Source organism: Colobus angolensis, unplaced genomic scaffold (assembly GCF_000951035.1).
Source record: "Colobus angolensis palliatus isolate OR3802 unplaced genomic scaffold, Cang.pa_1.0 Scaffold303, whole genome shotgun sequence".
Classification (NCBI taxonomy): Eukaryota; Metazoa; Chordata; class Mammalia; order Primates; family Cercopithecidae; genus Colobus; species Colobus angolensis.
This window is the reverse complement of record NW_012116300.1, coordinates 922,668-931,278: the sequence shown is the minus strand read 5'-3', so window position 1 is coordinate 931,278 and position 8,611 is coordinate 922,668. Positions and strand designations below refer to the sequence as shown.

Genomic DNA, 8,611 nt, shown 5'->3' with positions numbered 1-8,611 from the left:
ACCTTTCTGGCTGGTTGAAGTTGGAGGTGGGGACACCCCTGCCCGAGGTGGCTGGAGATGGCATCCAGGGCTCCGAAAGGCCTTAACCCTTTCTCTCCTCCACAGGCCCCACTGCTCAAAACGGCTATGAACCAGGTAGGGGCGGGGCTAGGCTTTGGGGAGGCCCAGAGCTAGGGCCCCAGGTTCCTTACCTGCTCCCTGTCTCTCCACCAGGCTATGGGGGGGGCCATGAAATCCCAGAAGCCAGGTGAGCCCTGCCCCGGCCTGTCCCTCTGCCTCCCCAAACCCTGAGCTCCCTCCCCTTATTCATATCCCGCCTTGATCTATTTCCCCAGGATTCCAGTACAGGATTGGGCTGGGAGCCCAGCCAGGTGAAGGGGGTAGAGTCCGGGGTTCTGGGGTCCGCATCTGGGTGGCCTCTTCCTCCCACGGGCAGGATTGGTGAATGATGGGGAGGGGTGACGGGGCGTCTCCAACCCTGGCTTCTGGCTTGGCCCTGAAGGGGAACCATAGGCACTGTGTCCCCAGCTTAGCTCAGCCCTCCCTCCCCAACAAGCCCCCCACCTCAGAATGGCCGTGGAGCAGCTCCCGAGGGGATGGGAGGAGCTGGGGTCCGGATGGTGAGGATCTGAGGTGGATCTGAGTTGGGGGCTCCTGGGTACCTCATCTGCTCCCCATTTTCCCGAAGGCTTTAGAGGGGGCATGAAGGCACAGGAGCCAGGTGAGCCTGACTCTCCCCTGGCTTCTGTCTCCCTAATGTTGAGAGCCCCCTTCCCGCTCTCATCCCCACCTCCATCTGTCCCCCAGGATAAGGGAATGGGGATGGGTTGGGCGCTCAGCCAGATGAAAGAAGTGGGGCTGGGGGTCTACCCCTGGGGCGTCCTCTCCCTGCCTCCCTTCCCAGTCTCATGGAGGGCTGAGCTGGTGAATACCTGAAGGGCTGCTGGGAGGAAGCCTCCAGGATTCCCTCACCTCCACCTCAACCAAACCCCAAATCATCACCCCACCCTCCTCTCCCCATAGTCTTGACAGCCCAGAATGGATTTGGATTTGGAGCAGGTAGGAGAAGGGGTGGGGAGGGGCTGGGGGAGAATGTGGGTGGGGCCCCTGAGTCACTCACCAACCCCCCCACATCTCCTCCAGGCCTTGGAGGGAGTGTGAAGCCTCTGAAACCAGGTGAGCCCCACCCTGGTCTGCCTCTCCATGCACGCAACCCTGAAGCCATAAGCATCCCGCTCATGCTCCCTCTCCCTCTCCCTCTCCCTCTCCAGGATATGGGAAGAGGCTGGGAGCAGGGGCCTTCCCTGAGGCTGGAACCCAGCTAGGTGAGGAACCCTGGAGTAGGAGCTCAGGCTTTTTATTTATTTACTTATTTTTTGAGACGGAGTCGCGCTCTGTCGCCCAGGCCTGTGTTCAAACAATTCTCCTGCCTCAGCCTCCCGAGTAGCTGGGATTATAGACATCTACCACCACACCTGGCTAATTTTTGTATTTTTAGTAGAGACAGGGTTTCACCATTTTGGTCAGGCTGGTCTCGAACTCCTGACCTCAGATGATCCACCCGCCTTGGCCTCCCAAGTGCTGGGATGACAGGTGTGAGCCACTGAGCCGGGCTGAGCCCAGGCTTCTTAGAGGGAAGGGGGAAGACAGAGAGCGGGCCAGGGGGCCAGGAGGGCAGAGTGTGGGTCTGAATCCTGAGGAATTAAGTGCCACTGTCTGGCCCAGTGTGGCTCTGCCTCCGGAGTGAAGCCTCAGAAGCCAGGTTGGGGCCGGGCGTGGTGGCTCAAGCCTGTAATCCCAGCACTTTGGGAGGCCGAGACGGGCGGATCACGAGGTCAAGAGATCGAGACCATCCTGGCTAACCTGGTGAAACCCCGTCTCTACTAAAAAATACAAAAAACTAGCCGGGCGAGGTGGCGGGCGCCTGTAGTCCCAGCTACTCGGGAGGCTGAGGCAGGAGAATGGCGTAAACCCGGGAGGCGGAGCTTGCAGTGAGCTGAGATCCGGCCACTGCACTCCAGCCTGGGCGACAGAGCGAGACTCCGTCTCAAAAAAAAAAAAAAAGAAGAAGCCAGGTTGGGGAGGGCCCTGGCCCCCCGCCCTGTCTCTAGAGCTGCCCACAGCCGACTAAGCTGCCTCCTCCTGACGCCCCCTCCAAATGCCGCTGTCTCACACCCACCTCATCCCTCCCGCCAGGATATGGCCAGAGAAATGGACCGGGAGTCCAGTCAGGTGAGGGTAGCTGGGCCTGGCTCACAAGGGGTCAGGAGGTGGGCAGGCAGAGAGAAGCTGGGGCCACAGGGACAGAGGGCTGGGGTCTGAGGATCAGCAGCACTGGCTGGAGTTGATGTCAGCGTCTCTGTCTCTCCCAGGCCTAGGAGCAGGGATGAAGCCTCAGATGCCAGGTGAGGGGACTGCCTGCATCTGTGGCCCCACCTCCCCTAGATCCTGGTACTCTAGTTGATTCTGCATGGGACTCCCAGGGGAGGGGTGACCCCTGCCTCATGAGTGAGGGGAGGTCTGTAGGAGCACCGAGGACTGAGGGGACAGTAGGTGGAGGAGAGACTGAGAGCCCCCTTCCTGGGCACTGCCTCCCTGTCCCCCACTGGCCCAGCCTTACCATTCTCCCTTTTTTGCCCCACAGGCCTGGGAGCTCCAAATGGCTATGGACCAGGTAGGGGTGGGTCTGGGGTTCCAGGAGGTCTGGAGCGGAGGCCTTGGGTCCCTCACTGCTCCCTGTCAGGCTATTCGGGGGTTATGAAGGCCCAGAAGCCAGGTGAGCCCTGCCCAGCCTGTCCCTCTGCGTCCCCCAAACCCTGAGCTCCCTCCCTCATTCATACCCCACCTCAGTTCCACCGGGATTCAAGAGGGGGCTGGGAGCCCAGCCAGTGAGGGGGTGTCGGGCTGCTGTTCCTGTCTCACTCCCAGGCCTCCAAGGCAGGTGGGCACCAAAATGAGGGAGGAGAGGCGGCTCCAGGATCCCTGGTTTCTGACTTGGCTCTGAAGGGGGATCCAAAGGCCCTTTGCCCTCTCCTTAGCTAGAATCCCAAACCGCCTGCTCACCCCTCCCTCCCCACAGGCTCCTCAGCCCAGAATGGCTACAGAGCAGGTACTGGGGGGCTGGGGTTGCTGGGAGTGCAGAAAGGAGAAGAGAGGTAGGGGCCTGGGTCCCCACTGACACTGTTCTGAGGGTTCTCTCAGGGACTCCTGCAGCCTTAGAGGGGGTGGAGTCTGGAAAGGAGGTGGCACAAGGTGGAGGGAGGTGCCGCGAGCTCGTTTCTAAACTGAGAGGAAAGGGGGGCCAGGCTCCAGCCCCCTTCTGTACCCTAGCCTCTCCCGTGCCGCCCCCACAGGCCCTGCAGTTCCCACTGGCCATGAACCAGGTAGGCTAGGTTGGCGTGGGCACCGGGTGGGGGGCAGATGCTGGGTCTGGAAAAGGCCCCTCAGCAAGGGGTGGGCCATTGGTCTCTCACCTGCTCCCATCTCTCCAGGCGTTGGAGAGGGCATGAAACTTCAGAAGCCAGGTAAGCCCTTCCCACTCCTCCTCACTCTCCCTGCCTGCAGAAACTGCCTACCCTTCCACTCTTTTCCCCTCCCAAGCTGCACCCTGTCTCCCCAGGGTGCAAGAATGGGCTGGAGCTGGAGCCTTCCTGTGGGAAGGCACCCAGCCAGGTGAGGGAGGTGGGTGGGAACTGGAGGAGAGGGGAAGGAGGACGGGCTCCAAGGGGCAGAGGTGGGTCTCAGCGGGGGAAGGGGAGGGGAGGGGTCGGCCTGTCCATCATTCTCCATGGGTCTCTGGACTGGGAGGGAGCCAGAAACCTCCAAAGCTGAGTTCCTCTCTGCCCCTCTTCCTGCCTCCTCCAAGGTCCCTCACTCCAAACCCACCCTCATGCCCTGCTCTCCCTCCCAGGATACACACCAGGGACCCGGCTGGGGGTCCTGCCAGGTGAAAAGGCGCGGCTAGGGGGATCAGCAGGGGAGAAAGGGGTTCACTACAGCCCTGGGGTGGACTGGTCTCTGAACTGGCCTTTCTCTCTCTCCCCAGGCCTGCGAGGGACTTTGAAGCCTCAGAAGCCAGGCAAGTGGGGGACCCCTGGCTCTGCCCCACACCTCCTTCTGCCTCTCAGCCCTTCTAGCCCCTGCCCCCAGTGTTGCCACACTCATCTCTGCTTTCCCTCTCCAGGATATGGCCATGAAAATGGGCCCCAGCCAGGTGAGGCCACTGGGACCAGGGTTAGGGGCTCAGGAGGAAGGGAGGGGGAGTCTGCTGAAAGATGGAGGGGCTGGCGGACCACCACCAGGAGCCCCATCCCTGACAGGTCCCTATGACCCTCTATCCCCTGCCTGGATCCCCGGGTCCCCCCAGCAGGTTGTGGCCCGAGGGAGCTGAGCTTTTTCCATCCTGGCTAATGTCTCCCTTAGGTGCTGGGTCTGCCCTAGAAGCCACTACAGGCCGGTAGCTTGGCCAAGCCAAGGCCTCCTGGGTGGCGTCGGTGAGGACTGGCCTGGAGCATAGCTCCATCTCTCCCTTCCTTTCCATCTTAGGTCCCTGCAATGCAAGGGTCGCTCTGAAGCTCCTTCCCAGGCTTCCCACTCCAGGGGTCCCTTCGGACAAAGAGGGTGGCTGGGGCCTGAAATCCCAGCCCCCTCCTGCAGTGCAGAATGGCAAGTTCCCAGGTCAGTGGGCAGTGGGGATGCCTGAGGGGCACTGGGAAGCACCTGGCCGCCATGTCCCACTCTCTCCTCGGACGCCAAGGCTCAGAGAGGGCAGTGACTTGTCACACAGTGATCTGCTGACGAGAAGCCCAAACTCTTTCCCTGGGACCCCATGTATCCCCCAGTAGGGGAGCCCTTTCCATCTCTGCCCCATGGCATCAGCAGCCTCTCAAGCCCTGGGCTGGGCTCACTCCTGCCCCTGACTTTCCTCCTAGCACCGATGCCAGCCATCCAGTGGGGACTGCAACCTCAGAAAGCAGGTGTGAGTCTGTCTGTCCCCAGGCCCCACATCCCAGAGGGACAAACTCTCAGCTAGGTCTATCCTCTGTCCCCACCCCAGATCCCAAACCGCCTGCTCACCACGGTGCCGCCTGGCCGTGGATCTCCTCCGTGCTAGCACCACAAACACGCTTCCCTGCTTGCCTCCGCGTGCCATGCAAGGGGCTTGCTCACCAGGGTGGGAGTGGCATGGGCCTCCATCACCCTTGTTCCCTATGCTGCCTCAGCTATTCAGGCACCCTAAGTCCAGGAAGTCCCTCCCCGAGTCTACCCTCTTCTACCCTCTTTTTTTTTTTTTGGAGACAGTCTCGCTCTGTCGCCCAGGCTGGAGTGCAGTGCTGCAATTTTGGCTCACTGCAAAATAAGCCTCCCAAGTAGTTGGCATTACAGGCATGCACTACCATACCTGGCTAATCTTTGTATTTTTTGTAGAGACGGGGTTTTGTCACATTGGCCAGGCTGGTCTCGAACTCCTGGCTTCAAGTGATCAGCCTGCTTCAGCCTCCCAAAGTGCTGGGATTACAGGTGTGAGCCACCGTGCCCAGCCTCTTGCTGCTCTGTTTCTTCTGGTTCCATTCCCTGTGGACACAAAAAGTCCCTGCTTCCCCTTCAGAGTCCCTAAGGTCCATCTTTGGCCCCCAAGGAGTCAGGGGAGACCTGGGTCCTCCACACTGACCTTTCTCCTCACAGGGCACCAGCCTCCAAATGGCTATGGACCAGGAGCAGAAACAGGTGAGGAGGCCCCTCCTGGAGTTCCTCCCCTCCCTTCCCCTCCTCTTCCCTTCTCTTCCTTCTGCCACCCCAGGAAGAGGGGAGGCCAGGGCAGTGGCTCTCGCTGACCCCCATCTCTGAGTCACAGTTTTCTCTCCTCCAGGTTTTAACGGTGGCCTCGAGCTACAGAAAATTGGTGAGTCCTCCTGGGCTCCCCCATGTCGGGCAGAAGCTGGCATCTCCCTCATGCCTGAGTCAGTCTGTCTGTCCACATCCCCCATCTATGAGCTGGTCACCTGGCCCTCCTGATGCTGTCCTTGTTCCACTAGCCTGTCCCTAGCTCCTCTCCAATCTCTGTCCTGCAGGTGTTGGTAATGGGAATGGTGTCCTGGGAGCCAGGGTCTTCCCCGAGGCCCACCCACAGCCAGGTGTCTGGGGAGCAGGGGTGGGGGTGGGAGAGTTGGGCTTAGAGCCCCAGCCTGGCCTCTGACACCCTCTTTCCTCCTCCCTGGGAGGGTTCCCTGGGGCCAAAGGTTTTAGGAATGGTGAGTCAGACCCAGGGGACAAAGTGCAGTGGGGCTGGGGAGACAACAGCCCAGGGGCTAGGCGGGAATGACCAGAGTCTCTTGCAGGGGATGGGGCAGAAGCTCTGGTGTACCCCAAAGCAGGAGCTCCAGCCCCTGAAGGAAATGGTAAGCAATGAGCCTTCAGGGAGCAGAGCCAAGTCCAACAGGGGCCAGGGGATCCCAGCTCCTGTGGGCAAGGGTGCCCATGCCAGCTTTCCTCCCCACAGTGCAGGCCGGGGTGCTGTGGGACTCTTGCTGGCCCACCCTTCAGATCTGGGGGTCTGGCTTGAAGCCTGGATATCAGGCTGGAGGTGAATATGCTGAGGCCAGGAGCCAGCCAGGTAATGGGATGCCTGGATGAGTGTGTTGGAGCCATTAGAGGTGGCTTCAGGGAACTGGGCCCTGGGCCCAGGTCTACCCACAGCCCCACAGAGATGGAAGGTACAGCCCTCTTGGCGGAGGGGATGGAGTGAGTGGGAAGACGCCAGGAGGGCATAGGCAGGAAGGAGCAGGAACGGGGCTGGAGGAGAGGCCAGCAGAGCCCGGGACCCCAAGAGCCAGCCCGGACACTGGACCAAGAAGGGGAAGTGATGGAGCTGGGCCATCAGGGACTCAGTTTTCCACACTCTGTCCCTCTCCCCACGGTCCTCTGAGAAGCTGAGGCAGAGCTGAGCCCTGGGTCCTCCGGGGAGGGGGTCTTCCAGAGCCTGGGTTGAAGCTGGGGTGGACGGAAGCTCTCTGGTGACCCGAGTGCCCCTGATCTGTCCGTCTGTGCCGTAGGGGGCCCTGAGGTGAAGAGAGGCAGCAATGGCCAGCTGGGGAATGGCTACGGAGGTGAGAGGGAGGTGCAGTGGCCGAACCACCTGCCCAAAGGCCCCCCATGGTCACCCCTCCAGCCGCACTGGGGGACACCCAGCCATTGGGAAGGATAGCAGATTCTGCCACCTGTAGGTGGCTGCTGAGTGACTGACCCCAGAAGCTCAGGCCCCTGGGAGGGGAGGAGGGGCAAGGCCTCACCAGGGCCCCACCCCTCCCTAGCCCAGCTCTATCTCTTCCCAGGCCTCCCAGGCCGCTGCCCCCTGGGGAAATGCTGAGCACTGCAGTGCCCCTGCGGGTCCTGAGGGCCTCTGTCTCACACCTTAGCCTGCCCAGCAATGAAGACAGACCCTCAGGCTTGGCTTCCGGTGCCGCCTGGCCGTGGATCTCCTCCGTGCTAGCACCACAAACACGCTTCCCTGCTTGCCTCCGCATGCCATGCAAGGGGCTTGCTGACCAGGGTGGGAGTGGCATGGGCCTGCAGCCACTGCCCAGTACCTCATTCATTCATTCGACAAACATCAATGAGGCCATGTGCCAGGGACCACGATCCCAACAGGAGAAACCATAGGAAGCAAACAGATTCCATCGACGCCTGCCCTCAGGGAGGGCATCACTCCGTCACCGCCTAGTGGGGGAACCACATCCAAGTTAGGGGACTTATGCATGGAAAAGAACACTTCATTCTTTGCGTTTTAATTTATAATCGATTTATTAAAGTTGTTAGATAAAAATCTCATTTTCCTTAAGCCTTTATAGTGGCCTTTCAGATATGGTATTGACTAATAATTTGGAAAATTGTAAAATTCACTTTCACATTTTTTGATGAATGATCATTAGATTATAAATTTCACAGCTTGGCCAGGCATGGTAGGTCACACCTGTAATCCCAGTATTTTGGGAGGTTGAGGTAGGAGGATTGCTTGAGCCTACAATTTTAAGACCAGCCTGGGCAATATAAAAAATAAATAAGTAAATCAAAACAAATATGAATTTCACAGCTTGACTTTTCCCTAAATATTTTGCATGCCTTAAATGCATGCCCCATCTCTATAAAAAATAAATAAGTAGGGCCGGGCGCGGTGGCTCAAGCCTGTAATCCTAGCACTTTGGGAGGCCGAGGTGGGCGGATCACGAGGTCAGGAGATTGAGACCATCCTGGCTCATACGGTGAAATCCTGTCTCTACTAAAAACACAAAACATTAGCCAGGCATGGTGGCGGGCGCCTGTAGTCCCACCTACTGGGAGTCTGAGGCAGGAGAATGGCGTGAACCCAGGAGGAGGCGCTTGCAGTGAGCCAAGATCGCGCCACTGCACTCCAGCCTGGGCGACAGCGTGAGACTACATCTCAATAAATAAATAAATAAATAAATAAAAACAAATATTAATTTCACAGCTCAACTTTTCCCTAAATATTTTGCATGCCTTAAATGCCTGATTAACAAAATACCCTTAGACATCTCAAATAACAATTAGAAACATAATCGACTCGACTCTTCATTCTCTCTTTTTTTTTTTTTTT

General features: G+C 58.9%; 2 protein-coding genes across 3 annotated transcripts in view; both read left to right on the top strand.

Moving 5' to 3' along the window:
* Window positions 1-4,063, top strand: part of LOC105517644 (glutenin, high molecular weight subunit DY10-like) — an 8,148-nt gene extending 4,085 nt beyond the window's left edge. The window contains exons 6-18 of the mRNA XM_011950257.1: window positions 106-135; window positions 214-247; window positions 336-371; window positions 689-721; window positions 1,024-1,059; window positions 1,144-1,176; window positions 1,272-1,325; window positions 2,197-2,232; window positions 2,645-2,674; window positions 2,744-2,776; window positions 3,331-3,383; window positions 3,565-3,672; window positions 4,046-4,063. Of these exons, the coding sequence (XP_011805647.1) occupies window positions 106-135; window positions 214-247; window positions 336-371; window positions 689-721; window positions 1,024-1,059; window positions 1,144-1,176; window positions 1,272-1,325; window positions 2,197-2,232; window positions 2,645-2,674; window positions 2,744-2,776; window positions 3,331-3,383; window positions 3,565-3,672; window positions 4,046-4,063 (534 nt within the window). The remainder of the gene's footprint in view (window positions 1-105; window positions 136-213; window positions 248-335; window positions 372-688; window positions 722-1,023; window positions 1,060-1,143; window positions 1,177-1,271; window positions 1,326-2,196; window positions 2,233-2,644; window positions 2,675-2,743; window positions 2,777-3,330; window positions 3,384-3,564; window positions 3,673-4,045) is intronic.
* Window positions 4,064-4,652: 589 nt separating this feature from the next.
* LOC105517628 lies at window positions 4,653-6,599 on the top strand. Of its 2 annotated transcripts, XM_011950234.1 has the most exons (6): window positions 4,659-4,677; window positions 5,686-5,727; window positions 5,870-5,902; window positions 6,072-6,134; window positions 6,222-6,398; window positions 6,500-6,599. In XM_011950234.1, the coding sequence occupies exons 1-6, from the start codon at window positions 4,663-4,665 to the stop codon at window positions 6,560-6,562; spliced, it is 393 nt and encodes a 130-aa protein (XP_011805624.1). In that variant the 5' UTR covers window positions 4,659-4,662; the 3' UTR covers window positions 6,563-6,599. The 2 variants fall into 2 exon arrangements, 1 of the variants encoding a protein (XP_011805624.1); XR_001002693.1 differs by lacking the exons at window positions 6,072-6,134; window positions 6,222-6,398 and having other exon boundaries at window positions 4,653-4,677.
* Window positions 6,600-8,611: the final 2,012 nt, after the last annotated feature.